The 18,058-nt window shown below is 34.4% G+C and overlaps 1 protein-coding gene, 1 long non-coding RNA gene and 1 pseudogene across 2 annotated transcripts; 1 reads left to right on the top strand and 2 right to left on the bottom strand.

Annotated features, from left to right (window-relative positions):
* Positions 1-8,957: 8,957 nt before the first annotated feature.
* On the bottom strand, positions 8,958-16,679 carry LOC120209212. Its single transcript, XR_005524379.1, has 3 exons — positions 16,670-16,679; positions 13,347-13,352; positions 8,958-9,084 (listed from the first exon to the last, which is right to left on the bottom strand). It is a non-coding gene; the product is annotated as an uncharacterized LOC120209212 (long non-coding RNA).
* Positions 10,866-12,100, top strand: LOC120209210 (phospholipase A(1) DAD1, chloroplastic-like). The gene has a single exon (XM_039208274.1). The coding sequence runs from the start codon at positions 10,866-10,868 to the stop codon at positions 12,096-12,098; it is 1,233 nt and encodes a 410-aa protein (XP_039064205.1). The 3' UTR covers positions 12,099-12,100.
* LOC120209211 lies at positions 13,311-15,563 on the bottom strand (annotated as a pseudogene).
* Positions 16,680-18,058: the final 1,379 nt, after the last annotated feature.

Genomic DNA, 18,058 nt, shown 5'->3' with positions numbered 1-18,058 from the left:
TCAAATCTCATTATTTCCATTTTCCATTATATTTTTTTCCTGGCATTGGTCATACTATTAGTATATGTATTATTGTATATCTCTTAACACAAACGATGGTGTTAGCTTAGTGCCTCCACCCTGTATCTTTCATTTGCGTGACTCATGTTTGAGTTTGCCCAAGACCCAAATTTTACTTCTTTGTAACTTAATTTTCTTCTAATTAGGTGGCGACATGTGTCACCAATAACATATATCATGATCATGTATTAACACATGTCAGATCCTGGTTAAATGATTAATTTATTAAATTTTATTTAATTTATGACCAAATTGATAGCATATATAAATAATTAGGTGGTGACATGTGTCACCAATGACACGTGTCATGATCATGTGCTAACACATGTCAGATCCTAATTAAATGATTAATTTATTAAATTCTATTTAATTTAGGACCAAATTGATTATATAAATAATAAAGACTGAATGTCTAATAATGTCAATTCCTTTTAACTGCCACTTCATCATGTATCAATTGGTAACGACTAGTGGCTTAGTTGAAACAGTTAAATAATTATGTTGTATGATTGATAAATTTAAAAGATCGACGACAAAAGTAAAAAAGGGCTAAATAGTTAAGTTGCCAACCTAGTAGTTTACACTTTTATTTATACGTCAAAATAACATTTTATAAATTTAAAATTTGAATTATTTTAAACCTCTTCTATATCCTAACTACTTTTTTTAATTAAAAAATTTATTCAACAGATAAGAATTATACTATTATATTTATATAAAAAATACATATCACATGAAATAAGATGAAATTAAATAATAATAAATCTGACATAATTGAATTTAATTGAATTATTTTGGAATTTAGGGTTTAGAATGAAATTGAATTACTTTGGAAATTGGGGTTTAAAATGAAATTGAGGACTATTTTGCAAGTTTTAAAAGTTGGGGGACCTAAATTTAAGTGTCTAAAAAGTTCAATAACCTTTTATATAATTTACCCTAATTTCTAACGATGGTTTAAGTTGGGGGACCATATTGCAAACGGAATAAATGTTGGGGGACTGTATTGCAAGTTTTAAAAGTTAAGGGATCTAAATGCAAGCTTCAGAAATGTTCAGTGACCATTACTATACTTTACCCTTAAAATAATTATTTGAATAGTTTGGTTTTGAGAAATTTCGATCTGGGCCTGCCAGCTACTGAATTGGGCTATTGACGGTTAGGCAACAAAAACGAAAAGATTGTGGAAATATCGAGTATTGAATCTGATCGAACTCCGGTTTGGGCTTGGGCTTTGGAGTTTCTTTGTTAATAGTCTAATTATGATTTAATCCTTTTATTATACTATTCATACTTGAAATTTAATTAATTTAACGTAATTTAATCTCTTTACTTTTATAGAATCAGTAATATGTTCAAACTGACAAATATGTTAAAAAGGATGATGTAAACACACCATCTTCTTTTTTAGATTATGTTACTATTTATAAATACTCAATTAATTTTTTTAATAAAAATTTAATTTAATTTTTTAACATTTATTATTTGCATATTAAAGCATGCAAAACGTGTTTTTTTTTCTTTCGACTTTAGGTCTAGCAAGTAATTTAGTACTATTTTAATGGCATATACATTTAAAAAGGTAAATAATTGTTCTTCAAATAAAGTACTATTTAAGGTACAATTCATAGCTATGAATGTGATCATTAGTCGCATGAACATCTCTCTCTGCCGCGCGACCCAATTCAATGAAAATGTAATATTAATTCATCCCATGTTAATTTCGTTTCATTTATATTAGATAATGTCTTGTTTGTGTTGTCGTAATCGTCAAAAAACATAAATAAAATACATGAATCAAATTATTTTAGTAGTTAAAAGAATAATTATTATTATTTTTAAAGATTTCGTGTTAAAGTACTAACGATTATAGAGGGAATGATTCATCATTCAATATTAATTGATTAAAAGTATTTAGAATACATATTATTTATAATCCGTTAACTTAATTAAAAAAACCATAAATAAAATAACATATTTTAGCAACCAAAATTTGTATTTTAATGCACGCATGTCAACGCTTTGTAAAGAATATAATATAATCAATAGAAAAGTAACCAGTTCCTTGACCATTTCCACATGTAGTATATACTAAGATAAAATATAAATATAATCATTAAATTATGTTAGAATAATTTTTTTAATCATAATATTTTTTTATTAAAATATAAAATATTCATCATATATAATAAAATAATAATTAATTTTGATCAGTTTAATTATTGTTTAGATAATAATGAAAATACAAGCATATTTTGCATGCATATAATTTGATGTTTGAAATGTTCAACATGCTTTTTTAATCTATTTAGAAAATATTGTTATAGGGATTGGGAGGTGAGAATGACACACCACTACTAGTAAGAGTATATCTAATTTTTGCCTTTATCTTCTACGGGAAAATGATTGTTTTGGTTGAATGGATCGGCCCCGTTATGATGAGTTCGTTCACCAATACCCACTATATAGGGGTGAGCAACGAAATCGAGAAAATTGGAAAACTGATACGAATCGAGTAAAACGATTCAGTTCGGTTTGGTTTGGTTTTAAACGGTTCGGTTTTCGGTTCGGTTTAAAGACTTCATTTTTTTTGATTCGGTTCGGTTCGGGTTTTCCATATAGAACCCATTTGTTCCATATTGAACCGAATATGCAATTTTTGTAAAAAAAATTATAGTTTCAAGTGATTTTTTCATTGAAAAACCAATAAACAGAACCGTTAAAAAAACCGAACCGAAAAAACCGGTTTCGATTTTTTCTATTTTTTAACTATTCGGTTTAAATTTAAATATTGAAAAATCGTTTATTTCGGTTCGGTTTAATTTTTGGTAAAAAACTGAACCAAACCGAACGAATACACCCCTACCACTACACGGAATAGGCTTCCCATATTATTGGCCGGAAGTATTTCATGTGATGCCACAAGCTAATTTTGCATTTTCGGCCGTCATAATTTCACACACGCCCCTTTTCATACCATGCCTTCAATTAAAAGGATCTTTTTAACTACATCACCATTCACCTCCGTCCACACTTCATTGTTAACAGTCAACTTTTTTTTTATCGGCAATCGAAGATTTTTATTATCAAGAAGATGCTCGGTAGTATGCCTTATTAAAAAAACCCGAGTTTAATTGGGGGAAAAGAGTACGTACAACAAAACACCAAACAAGGAGAAACAACCAGCAAGAACAAAAAGAAAACGAGCACAACACGAAAGCAGAAATAATATATCAAAACACGCCACCAAAAGCTAGTTCATCAACGCAGCAGCAACGGGCAAATGGTAAGAACACCCCCACGCCTTATCCAAAAAACTTCCATCGAACGACAATTTCCAAGAGACTCGACCATCATATCGCACCAAGAACACTTCCAACGCAATAACCTTGTGGCCGTAGCAGCACATCCTCACCACCAAGCTTTAAAAGCATTTAACCGCGACGATCCGCGACTAGCTGAGCAATATGTCGATGATTTACCCGAATGTAATAATCTTTTGAATTGAGTTGACTTGATAATGTTAATCCTCTCGTCGATTTCTCAAAGAAAAAAAAAACTGTTGTAATAATCTCTTTAGCCGAGCGGAGAAGACCTCCAAAATCAGCATCATTCGACCGAAGCACTCCAACATCAAAAAGTAATTTTAAAATTTTAATTAATTAATTAATTCAAATAATTAAATTGAATTAATCAATTTATTCAATTTAACGATTAATCTGATTCGGTTTTTAAAATCCATATGTTGGTTTGCCTAATATTTTGGTAATGAGCTGCAAACCTTGAAGGCTAAATTATAGCTAGCATGTCCTTTCTACGGGTTTCATTTTGTGGTGTATATGTTCAAGGGGCATATCATTTTAAATTCTCATATAATTTTTTAAAAAATATTTTTATTAATAATATATTTTAATTATAAAATTTCAAAAATTTAATATAGAATCTTATGTGCGTTCATGTACATGTGATGATAGTGGAGGTCTTAGAAGGTCAAAGTCTCCCTCGGGGGTTCATGAACTGTAGTTGTAGGAAGACTGAAGGTGTCTAATAGCGTGGACTCATTTCCTTCTTATCTATCTATCCATCGAAAAGGGAGGAGTTAGGCCTTTGTGCGAGAGTTGGATAGGCATCAAGTAGCATTTTCTAAAGGGATTCCATGAAACCAAATCTTGTGGCATAGACAACTTTGCAGCCAGGCAATAACTGTATAGTTTCCATTTCTGTTTAATTTTCATCAATGTTTTTCTCAAGATTCCATTCTAGGTGGAAGATTGATTTATCATTAAAAAATCTACCATCATCGTAAGGGTACGCTAGTTACGAAGGTGTTAAATATAATTTTTTTATGTGGAAACAATTGAAATAATTTTTCAGAGGGACGACTATCCATTCACCATCCTCGATCCATCCTTAATTTAGGTAGTGAACGATGGGTGAGTCATTACCTTTTTATTTTATTTAGTTATTTGTGTGCTGGTGACGGCTTCCTCAATTCGTTGCATGTACTGTAAGGACTTGAATTAGAAATGCTCAATGATAAGCTTTGCCTTTTTGGTGGCTTTAATTTGAATGACGACGTATTTGGATGTCCCGTTAGGTCACAAATAAAATTCTAAGGCTTTATGGCAATTAATTCTGGATAAAGTTAGGACTCGATTAGACAATTGGAAAGGAAAACTTCTATCCTTTGGAGGTAGAATTACTTTGATTAGTTCGATATTGATCAATTTACCAGTGTATTTTATATTATTATTTCCTATTCCAGTTTCGGTAGCCAATAAGCTAAATAAGTGTATAGCGAACTTTGTCTGGGGAGCTAAGTCGGGCAGAATCATAACCTGGATTAAGTGGAATAATATTTGCTAGTCAAAGTCGCATGGGGGTTTGGGTATATTTGATGTTAAAACTAGGAATCTAGCTATGTTAAATAAATGGATTTAGCGTTATACTGAGGAAGATGATAGCTTATGGAAAAAGGCAGTGGTTGCAAAGTATGATTACGATTCGGATTCGATTTTCTCAAAAGTAGTCAATGCTCGAAACTCCTCTTGGATATGGCGTAATATCATTGCTCCATCATCTTCAAATGGGGTTGAGTTTGCTTCAGATTTGAGATGTGTGATGGGCAACGACAACAAAATAGAATTCTGATTTGATCATTGAACTAAAGTGGTCTCTTTAAAAGACTCATTTCCTAGAATTTTTGGGATTGCTATTCATAAATCTTGCAATGTTTGAGAATTCGGTCATTGGAATTTCAGAGTATGGGAATGGAAGATTGAGTTAAGGAGAACACTTTTTGATTGGGAGGTGGTTTTATGGAATGATTTTCTCCAGGTGTTAAATAGAGTTGTCAGTTATGCCCTTGATGTGGATAGACTAAAATGGCTTGGCGCTTCTGATGGGGTTTACAAGCCCAAAATTTATTGTTCGCATGTAGCTTGTGCTGGTATGGTGAAGGACCCTCTCTGAAAAATGGTATGGTCAAAATATGCTCCTCCTAAAGTTGTTGTCTTTGTGTGGAAAGTTGTCCATAAAAGATTGTCAATCATTATAGAGTTGGACAAGCGTGGAATTTTATGTAAGGATAATTCCCTTTGTGTATTATGCAAAAGAGAACAGGAATAGATCAATCATGTTTTGTGACGTTGTATGACAAGTTTGGCAGCGATGGTGCAGTGTGTGGAAGACCAAAATTGTATTTCCCACAAATGTGAAAGCGTTGCTTGGGGTGTGGTGAAATCAAAAGGTAAGATGGAAGCTTCGTTCCTTATGGAATTTGGGGTTTTTTGGTCTTATTTGAAATATTTGGATTTGCAGAAATAATGCTAGATTTAATGGGTGTTTATTGTCAATGGAAAAATGTTTGATCTAGCCTTATTTAAGTTTGGGGTTTAGGCTAATAGCTTATGGTCGATGTTGATTTATATGTTCAAGATTTTGTTAGATGCCCTGAATCTGTTATCTTATGTGTTAGATGAAGGTGGTTCTTGGATCAAGTCGATTTTCCACGCAACATTTCTGGTGGTTGCCTGAGTCTTTTTCAGTTTTGTTGGCTTAGGTTTTTCACTTGGTGTTAGGAGTTTGCTCGCTCCCTTTCGCTATCGATGTTCTGATCTTGTTTTATCTGTGCATTTCCATTGTCCTTCCATTTTTGGTTCTGTTTTAATGCTTCTAAATGTAGGATATAAGCTTGGTGGGGCGGGGTTCGTGTGCTCCTTGATGTTGTACTAGTTATTTCCATTTGTTTTTCTTATGAAGTTCGATTCTAACCCACTGCAAAGTGTACTCTTTTTCCTCCATTTAGGTTTAGGATGTTTTTTAACGAGACCCTTCGGGTGGAGCACTTTGTATTCAATTCCATATATACAAAGTGTCCCTTTTCAAAACAAAAAAATTGGATGACGACGTACACAAAAAGAGAGAAGATCCGCCTTTTCCTTATATGTTGTTGCAACCATATCCATCTAATTTTAAGGTTTTCATTTGTCCCATGAATTCTATTCCAATCAAATAATAAACTTGACTACTTCACATTTTAGAAGCAAATCAAATTATTATTTGGATTTGGCACAATCTTTGAATAGATCTTATCTAACTTCAAGAGGAATATGGTACTCACATTGCAATTAACATGAATTTTTTGACATCTAGTTTTCAGAAAATACAGTTATTTTATATAAAACTATTGCATGTTAATTTAAAACATCAAAAACACAAAGGCTTAACGTATTCAATATCTCATGAACTAAATATCTTTTTACACCTCAATTGTTCCCCCCCCCCTCATAATCTCATATAATAGACGACCGTTAAATGATTTAAACGGAATAATAATGTGATTTTATATAATATTATTTTTAATCTTTAAAATTTATATATATTATATCATTAATTTAAAATATTTTAATTAATTTAACGATTCATTTTGTTAGTGTATTAGGATGGTGAAAATTAAATAGTGGAGTTGGTTTTATGAGCAAAAGTTAACATATATTTAAAAAATTTATCTATTTAATATGACTAACGCTTTTACATATATTAAAAAAAATCTATTATTCATTTTTAGGATAATTTTATCATTTTCTTTAGTCAAATATATCTACTGTTTTTCTAAATAATCTCAATCATTTGTCAATAAATGTTCAATTACCCTGCTGCAGTCGTTGGTGTTCGAACCCGTGACCTTTAAAAACAACAACAATTCATTTAACCATTAATGTAAGTTGGTTCGTACATATCTCCTAAAATTATGTGCATAGTCAATATAAGATACGAATTATGATATGGATGGAGTATTATTTTTTGTTACATTCTTGATATAATAATAATTTAACAGTAATTTATTATTTTTTTATGATAGAATACAATTATCTAACCGTTGTTTTAATCTGACAAATTTGCTTGATTTAACAGTATCAAAAAAGTTAGTAGGATTTTTAAATACGAGAAATTAAATTTATTGAATTGTTTTGAATTAAGACTAAATAAATAGAATATAAAAATTTTAAATACTAATGTTAGTATTGTATAAAACTCATATTAAACATTGTTTTGATTTTAATGGTCAATAATATAATAATATTTTAATTAAATAATATTTTTTAAATGATTCATTCGTTATCAAATATATAATTAAATAACTTTAGATGTATTTTATCTACATATATATTTTTAATTTTGACAAACAATATGACTATTTTTTCTAAGAAGGGAGGTTTCATAGAGGTGATATTTTTCAGCCATCCGTGAAAATAGAATAGACGGGGAGATTGGTAATTAGGCCAGTGATGAATTGAGGGAAAATAGGTAAGTTGTCACTTTAAAAAAAATTAATTTTTATATATTTTAAATATTTTATATTATTTATTAAAAATTATCTTTTAAAATTTTATAAATTTACCTCATATAAAGCCACATGTTTCCTGACTGAGGCCAAACTCTAAGGACGGGTGATTTGATGTTTACCAGTCATGAAAGCTCATCATGTTGTGGCTCCGAATCCTGTGTAACGAACTCTTTGCATATTTATATAACATAATATTCAACTGAGAGTACCGTCGAAGAGTCAACGGCCATTATTTAATTTTGTTGGACGAAATTAACATAAGGTTAATGCATAGCTGCATCGCCATCTAATCGGACCTGATCCTTCAATTTATACTATACTATGACATAATCATTCAATGCATTTATTTGTGCTTCTGTCCAACTTTTGTGGATTCTTTTTTTGCTTGTGAACGTGCAACGAATGATTATGGTTTTATCCTTGGGGATATATATGTGTTTAGCCGTATAATCTTAACGATAAACGATGACATTTCTTCTTAAAGAATAATTTTAATGATAAATGATAGGGATTTTTAATTTTAAATAAAAGGGTTTAATCTCTTGATACTAGAATTTGATATTCCACTTTGTGATTTATATTTAGAGAAAATAACCTCAGTGACCAAAAATGCCTTATAATATACGATTTTAACCAACGTTTTTTAGATTTGCCAAAATGACCAACAAAATCGCAATACGATCGTTAATTCGTAACGCGATCTCAGGTATCGCAAATCAGTTTCCAGATTCGCAATGCGAACTTCGACTATCACATTGCGATTTACATAATTCGTTGCAATAGTCTCCAAGTTCGTTGCGATAGTCTCCAAATTCATTGCGATAATACAAAATCACAACGACTGGTGGTATTGCATTTGTTTCTTAAGAATTTTCTCTAAAAAAAATAGTATTCGAGCGGACGTGTCGAAGACACGTATTACCACGACCACGAGACGGGGCGGCGGAGGCGCGCGAGAGTCCCCCTTGTTCTCTATCACTCAACAAGGAAGTGGGAAAGCCAAACCTTAAATATCATTCCCAATAATGTTTCCAATACTATGTGGGATTGAAAATTCACTAGCACTTTAAATTATGAAGAAACATAAGAAATTTTTGGTTTACATTTACAATAAGCCTCTCGTAATCCAAGAACATGCTTTACCAACTTAACAAAACAATTCATCACGATATTGTCTACTCTGCTCGGTATTTCGAGCAAGTAGTAAATGTTGATTATAATTGAACTTAAAGTGTATCCGGAAACACTATTGGGAACAAGTGTTGGTAATGCTCAATCCCACATAGTATTGGAAACACTATTGGGAATGGTATTTAAGGCTTGGCTTTCCCACTTCCTTGTTAAGTGATAGAGAACAAGGGGACTCTCGCGCGCCGCCGCCGCCGTCTCGTCTCGGGTCGTGGTCGTGGTCGTGGTAATACGTGTCTTCGACACGTCTGCTCGAATACTATCTTTTTAGAGAAAATTCTTAAGAAACAAATGCAATAACAAAGTTGGAGACTATCGCAACGAACTTGGAGACTGATTTGCGATACCTGAGATCGCGTTGCGAATTAGCGATCGCATTGCGATTTTGTTAGTCATTTTGGCAAATCCAAAAAAAATTGGTTAAAATCGTATATTATAAGGCATTTTTGGTCACTGATGTTATTTTCTCTTATATTTATTATGCTTTAATTCTTTTACTTTTATAACATCGTTAGTAATTTTTTTAATACTTCTCTGCATTAGAATGATAATGTGGATCTTCATTGTTCTATTAACATTATGATCAATAGACAATTAGAAAGGCTCAAGCTTTAGCTTTAAAAATAACCATGCAAATATTGGGTGTAGCAGTAAGGCATATTGCGCTCTCAAAAAGAAAATTTAATTTGAAACTCAGGCAGATCGAACATCTTTTTCAGAGAGATCGAAAAGGAAAAAGCTAAAACTTATAACATAGATCTACTCTATTTGGGACAATTCCAAGCAAAACCGACTCCAAATTCGAGTATAGGACATTGGGACATGTATCCCAATAATTTTTAGAAGCATTTTGTCTTTATCAATATCATTCGATAGACGATAGCATATGGCTGCGATTAACAAGGAGTAATCAGTGCGGATAACTTTTATAAAAAAAAAATCATTGACAATGTATATCTACATATGCATATACTTGAACTTTAGATCTTTATAAAAATAATATTATTTTTCGTCGTTAAGATCATTTAATGCATTCATTTTTAAAGGATTTTTTAAATTTAAAAACGATGTTATTTAAAATAGCATGTATTGTAATTTGGGTATATTGTAGTTTTAATTCCACTTTTCTTTATTAATTCAATTTAATCCCTTCTAATTCACCAGAAGCATTCCATTTACTTCTCTTAAAATATTATCTTATGCCTTTTGTTGTTTTCTCTAAAAAAAATTAGAATTAAATTTGGAATTTATAAAAATCCATCATCATGTGGATGACGATCCAACCCAAGTACTTGCATTCGTAAAGCAATTAAATGGCATGTTATCGGTATGAAATCCACGCGGGCAGAACGAGTCAAAAAAAAAAAAAAACTCTCATGGTCGGAAAGAGGAAGATAGTCATTTTCCAATATCTTAGGGTGTGGGTCCCAATTAAAATATTCATCAAATTTTCATTTATATTTACAAATTGGAATGGATGTGCCATATCTCCTCCAAATTCCAATCATTATCACACTCAATTGGACCCCAGGGCCGTTTTTTCCTGTTATTTTTCAATTTTCACCTGTTAAGTTTATCCCATGAAGACTCCCGGCCTACCCCACCTTCACTCTCTCTCCTTCTCCGTCCTTCACCATGAAAAAAAATTTCATGCTTCAATTCAACCACCGCCGTCCACCACCCTCTCCTCCTCCTATAAAAACCCACCGTTGTTTCAATTCTTCATTGACCCAGAGCAAGCAGAAACATTAAGCTTTTTTTGTCCAGTATGAGAGTTTCTGACATTGCCGTTACTTTCAACCCATTCACTTCGCCTCCTACTCCAAAACTCACTCAGACTCTGTCGTCTTTTCCCTCTCCCGCCATTGCTCCTCTCAAGCTCATTACTCGTGAGAATCAAGAGCTTTGGTGGAATCATTTGACTCGTTCTAACTCGGATAAACTCGCCAAGAATTGGATGGAGTATCAAGGGATCAATAACTGGGAAGGCTTGCTCGATCCGCTTGATGATGTTCTACGGAGTGAGATTCTGAGGTACGGTCAGTTCGTTGAAGCGGCGTACCGTGCTTTTGATTTCGAAGCCTCTTCGCCGACTTTTGGGTCGTGTAAGTTCACCAAGAACTCGTTGCTGACTCGGTGTTGCATTATAGAGACTGGTTATAAACCGACCAAGAACTTGCGTGCGACGTGCGGGATTCAGTTGCCGGGTTGGGTTGATCGAAGTCCGAGCTGGGTTTCCACTCGGTCGAGCTGGATCGGTTACGTGGCGGTGTGTCAAGACAAGGATGAGATCGCTAGGATCGGCAGGCGCGACGTGACGATTGCATTCCGGGGTACCGCCACGTGCTTAGAGTGGCTCGAGAATCTACGCGCAACGTTAACCGATGTGGGTGGTCGAGGCGGTGGGGCCATGGTGGAGAGTGGGTTCTTGAGCCTCTACACTTCCGGGAACGCCACGTGTCCTAGCTTGCAGCAAATGGTGAGGGAAGAGATCGAGAGAGTACTCGAAATGTACGAAGACGAGCCCTTAAGCCTGACCATCACCGGCCACAGCCTCGGCGCGGCTCTAGCTATACTCGCTGCGTACGACATAAACACCAGCTTTAACAATGCACCGCCGGTTACCGTCATATCGTTCGGCGGACCCCGGGTGGGAAACCAAAGCTTCAGATGCCAACTAGAACAAAACGGGACCAAGATTCTACGTATAGTAAACTCCGATGATCTTATCACGAAATTACCAGGCTTCGTGATCAATGACAATGACACGATGGTCAATGCCGCGGGGCTATCGAGCTGGGTTCAGAGGCGCGTAGAAAACACGCAACTAGTTTACGCCGACGTAGGGCAGGAGCTAAGACTGAGCAGCAGACAGTGCCCACACTTGAGCAAAGGAGGCGTGGTTGCATGTCACGAACTCGGCACATATCTGGAATTAGTAAATGGTTTCGTTAGTTCAAATTGTCCCTTTCGAGCCACTGCCAGTAGAGTTTTATGCTAACACTGTCGGGAAAAATTAGGAACTTTGTAGATAACAATTATAAGTGTATATATAAACAAATAAGATTTAACTATACGCTCTAAAAATTAGAAATGTGTATATTAAATTAAAATTATTGAATAAATGTGTAAATAAATGATTAAAATTATCTATTTCTTTTATCTAATTAGTTAGGCATCGTACATGTTGTTGCTAATATTTTTATTTATAATAAAATATTTGTTATATCGATGGCAATTAGTTCGTATTTTATGTAAGATCTCTGTCTCTATTTTTCTTCATTGTATAATATATTTTCAAATTGAATCGATACGAATTCAAATTACAAATTCTAACACCCTTATAAAATAAAATTCAGATTAAATTATCTATAAATAATGACTGAATTCAAAACATTGAATAATTAGAAGTTGAAATTGAGTCTAAATCATATGTGGACAAATGAAATGCCAAGTTTTCTTTATAAGAATATATTAATAATTATATACATATTAAATTAGGCTTATCAACTCAACTTGAATTAATTTGAAGATCTAAAAATTGACCAAACTTAAAAACGGATCGATACATTATCCTAATTAAAAATCGATGAATCTAATATCGATTTGACTAAAAAATTAACCATCCGACCCAATACACAACTAGACTTGACTTACCCTAACTTAAATTAAATCTAAACAAAATTTGATCTAACCCAAATCCAACATAAACAAAATACAATTCAAATCCAAAATAGTCCGACCTGAAAGACTTGATTGATACCTCTATATCACATCACATCATTATATTTTCACACTGCCACTTAGGACAACAATGTCTCGGGAAAATCATTATAATTTAATGGTTAATATTTATCAAACAATTCAATTGATATTTTTGAATAGTCCGAAAAGATTATAAAACAGTAATTATTAAAAAAAAATTAATCAATTGAGAATACACATACACCGTCTCAATCAATTTCTCAAACTTAAGTCATCTTAGAAAAAAAAATCTCTTTAATACTGAAACTAATCAATGAATTCAAGAATTTAATTGATTTAATTTCTCAATTCAATGGGAAAAAAAAAGACTCAAAGGCTTAATTCTTCAAGCACCCTTGAGACTTAAAAGGTTGATATGTATACCAAGAAGAAAATTAATTTTCAGCAACTCATTAACTTTGCTTCCTAAATATAATCTTTCTGCAAGTGTACAGAAAACGAACTCAATACCACCAAATCAAATTGTAATGAATCCATGACTCACAAGTTTCTTCTACCGTTATGGGTACAAGGACGAAACTATAAAATTATAGGGCTAAATTGCTTAACATCAAATTGACAAGGAGTTAAAAAATATTTAAACTAAAAATAGAGACTAAGGCTTAATTTGACTAATCTTAAAACTACAGGGACCTAAAAAAACAAGTAAACCAAAAAAAGTTGGGGGAAAGGTTCAATTTAACTAGTCTCAAAATTGACAAACCCTAACAAACAAATTAAACCCAAAAAAAAGGGCCGGTCAAAACAATGGGAACCATCAATGTGGTTCTGTCCCTGCATGGGCATTAACTTGTTTCATAGCTAGAGTTGGTAAAATTGCCATGGCATCACCATCAATGACAAGAAGTCCTCCATTCTTGAAGCACTTTGTTGATAGTTTTGATCTGAACCACGAAAAAATTCGGTCAAACGCTACGGTTTGTTTGAAAATTTTCGAGTTAATCGATTGAGTCGAACACTTACATGTATCTCTTCTTGCTTTGTTTTAATATTGATAGCTTGTACCTCACCCACAACTTCATCTCCAATATAAATTGGAGACCTGAAGTGCAAGCTTTGTGAAACATATATAGCTCCAGGCTAAACAACAATTTCAAATACTCAAAAACAGTTTAGTTTCATTCCCATATTAACATTTTACTGAATGAAACAACGAAAACGCAGCATAATATAGAGCTGTGAGAGCCCGGATGATACAATTCGGATCGATCTGTTCATGATACAATTCGGATCCAAATATGCAGATCGATCTGTTCATGATACAATTCGGATCCAAATATGCAGAAAATGCACTCATTTCAAACAAGGAAAAAGCGGCTCAACATGAAGTTGAACAAATAACTGACTTGCACACCAAAAGGGCTTAATGATGCAGCTCGGCATGATTACCAAACCAACATCAGGAGAGTAGCTATTGCGTAGGAGTGTTTAAAATGCCAACCATTCTCTTCCACTAGCTCTCTTTAGGTTATATTTTAACCTACATATAGAATGATCTCTGTTGATTACAACATCGGTCTAAAAATCTATAAATAAAGCTTGTCATTTTATTGTGCTGTGTGTGAAGTAATCAATAAGGAATGAGTACAAAGTGTAACTGTGAGTAACATGAGTAGGTAGTGCTTAAGAGTGTGATCTGAGTCGGTTCCAACATCGATCTAAGAACCTACAAAATAGAGCTCTTCATTTTGGCGTGCTGTGTGTGGAGTGAAGTAACCGATGAGGAATGAGCTCAAAACGTAAGTGCGAGTAACAAGAGTAGAATGTATGCAAGAAAAACATTTTTGTTTCACTCACCAATCTCCAACCAAGTGGTGTCAAAGCAGAACAATTTAGGATACTGAAGAATCAGAGCTAGAGGATTGAAGAGATTGAAATATCAAAGACTGCCGATTGAGGGATATGGATGGTTCATGAAAAGGGAATGCTTGGAGTTAGGTGATCGAAAATTGTGCTCATTGGAGATGGACCAAGTCGTGGAAAGGGCTACCAACCATAGGAGTGGAAACGCTATAAGTGCACACTGCCAAGTTAATTGGTCCAGGCCAAGATAATCAGTGACTCTGCTAGGATACAATCGTGAGGCATTCTCAAGTCATAATGTAAGGATTTTTCATAAATCTATTAGCAGGATGATCCAAGACAACCAGTCAATGTCGAAAAAATTCTTCAGATAAATAACTGAGGAACTCAGGGAAAAATTCATTATGATTCTGGTTGAAGCATTTTATCAAGCATCTGCAGTGCCAAAATTAAGAAAAAAAAGGTAAACGCTACTTACAAAGTGAGAGGAAATAATACGAGGGAACAATGAAGCAACAAGCAAGCCATGAACAAGCCGATCTTCAAACCCAGCAGCTCGAGCAGATTCAGAATCGAAGTGCAAAGGATTTACATCACGACTCACTTTAGAATACTCACTAACATCTTCATTTGAAAATGTTCTTATCTGTCTTAAAACATCTCCGATTTTAAGCATGCTTGAGGAAGACGATGATAATGACGAAAAGCGTCTCAAAAAAGACCCCTTTACTAAAAAAGAATTCTTAACAAACATAGTTGAAAAATTCTAGTTTGAAGAGGAGAAAGCTTGAACCTTTCAGCTTTCGTGAAGAGAATGGGAGAAACCCCTTTTCTTTTATCGAACTTCTTTAACCTTTAGGTTTTTTTTCTTATCAACGGTTTAGATCATTTTCTTTTTTATCCAACGGGTGTAATACATTGGAGGTGATGGGCAAACTTATTTCAAAGGAGCTGATTTTAGAAAGTTTCCCCAGAAAAACTGCAAGAGAATTGAAGCAACCAAGAAGAAGAAGATATAGTATGGATGGACGAATCCTTCATCATCAATGACAAGAGTTTCCACATACTTTCTTTTGGTAAAATATCTCTTAGGTCCCTCTCAATTAGAAATTAGTCAAATTAGTTCCTTTCAAAAGAAAGAAAAAAGAAAGAGCAATTTAGTTCTTGTCAATTTCAATGGAAGGTGATATCATGTAGTCTGTTAGTTCCCTAATCCATTGCCTCTACTTTTGCAGGATTACTGGCATGCTCTGCAGCAGGTCTTAACGCTATCGTCCTATTCAATCTGTTTCTTGCTATAACTTCGATTTGCAGTCAGCTTGTACTGTATGTTGTCTATCTTAGCAGAAGTGTGTTCTGCTTTGTGCCAAAATTGGACTGTGTAGTTTAGATCTTGTTTGGTCATGTGCCGACTTGGTCGGACCATTAACTATAATTGCAGGAAGAATTGCTGTCGAATTCGATGCTCGTAAGAATACTGCATTTCCTTATTTTCACGGTTCAACCATTCTTTTCTAGTAACTGTTCCTTGACATTATCCAAGCTTCCAGCAGTCAAGTGTTCTCCTGCAGAACAGGGGAAGCAGACATTGCAAATTCACACTAGCATATGTATCCTGAGCCAAGCCGTAAGTCTTATGGTTTCTTGGTTATTATTTCATGGTGTCGTTTTTACACATGTCACGCGGTTCAGACCCGAACTCTTCTCTCCAATCCAGCATTTTTCAAAGCAGAATCATGTTGGAATTGCATATGCAGGATGTATTTGGTGGTTATTGCAGAAGCTACTAGACATGATATGTTGATAAATGAAGTAGCTGAGGCACAGCCGGAGACCTTGATGTAGTCGTCTTCAATATCACACTCCGGTGGAGTCTAGAGGTACTGAAAATAGTAAAGTACAAAGTGTGGAAGCGGACAATATCTTGCAGACAAGCACGGAGTAGCATTAATTGTTTAGAAATTACAAAGCCAGGTATCTTTGCTGTATATGCTCCAAGGCAACTATCTGGTCTTGTATCATTCGCAGACACAACAAGCTCGAGCATAGTTCTTTACAAAATGATAAACTATTAGTCGTACTGACAGCTTCTTGACAATAAATAAGTCCCCTTTTGAATGCAATCTTTAGCTATTGTTGGAGGGGAAATAAACCAGGAATTTCTCCTATAATATGGGGTTTCTCCTTCAAATCAGAAGCAAAAGAATTGGGTTTCAATTTTCAAAATTTGAGCCAAATGACACCACGAACACCAAATGATACTTTCTCTATGAGTGCTCCTATTAGCCCGAGGAGAATCAGCATGGAAGTGGGAGGTTTGTGTCTCTTTAGTGTCCCAACAAGTCCTAATAGGACTGAAGATTCAAGCTACAATGATGGTGACGAGTTTGAGTTCGATACTAGTCATCGTTTCGACGTTGATGGGCACAAGGTTGAGTCGAAGAGGAAGTCCGAGTCCCGACCGGAGAAACCGAAACAATCACTTCCTGCCATGTCATATGCTGATGAGCTGTTCTGTGATGGGAAAGTGATGCCATTGAAGCCTCCGCCGAGACTTCAATATCATAAGCAAAGCTCGATCTTATCGTCCCCTAGGTCACCTAGTGGTGGCCTGAGACTTTCGTTTCAACGTAGGAGCTTGTGGAATGACGACTTCGATCCGTTCATGGCGGCTTTGAAGAACGTCAAGGAAGCCAAAACCCATAGACGATCCCGGTCTCTGTCTCCGTTCAGGGAGATAACGACAACACCAAAAGAAACCAATGGCATGTTAGTCTCGAACCAGCAGCAGTTCAATGAGATGGGAATTACCGACGAAACAATCGGATTCGAACTCAAACAAGAAGATGGGGAACAATGAAGCAGTGGAGCCCAAAGGTGTAGCTTTTGTGAAAGCTGGGAATGAAGATTCAACAATGGAGGGTGGAGAAAGTGGAAAGCAGAGTAAGGGTCAGAAAATGAAGAACCTTTTGTTTAGGAGTGGTTCCATGAGAGCGATGAGCAATGAAAACAAGGGTAAATGCCATGGAAATGGAACAGAAACAAGGCCAAAACTTAAGAGGAAGTTTAGCTTGAAGGCCATGGGAATAACCCCCCACAGGGAGGAAAAGAATGTGTCCCAAGTGACCTTAACGACGCTTGTACGATATAGACCCAAGTTGTTGCTTTGTATGGGTTATGGGGCAAAGTATGGCAAGTGAAAGGTTCTTTTGTGTTGGATTTTAAAAAGAAAATGGATTAGGAGTTTATTTGTTATATAAATAGTGAAAATGAATGTATGGTTTATGTATAAAATAGTGAAAGTTTAATATGACTGTATGCTTGATTTTTAAGTTTTACTTCTTGTTGGTCGATCTTTTAATAATAGTTTTCCTCTAAATAGATTTGATATGT

This window comes from Hibiscus syriacus, unplaced genomic scaffold (genome assembly GCF_006381635.1).
Source record: "Hibiscus syriacus cultivar Baekdansim isolate YM2019G1 unplaced genomic scaffold, ASM638163v2 tig00018272_pilon, whole genome shotgun sequence".
In the NCBI taxonomy this organism is placed as follows: Eukaryota; Viridiplantae; Streptophyta; class Magnoliopsida; order Malvales; family Malvaceae; genus Hibiscus; species Hibiscus syriacus.
The sequence above is the reverse complement of the archived record's forward strand: the minus strand, read 5'-3'. Positions and strand labels throughout refer to the sequence as shown.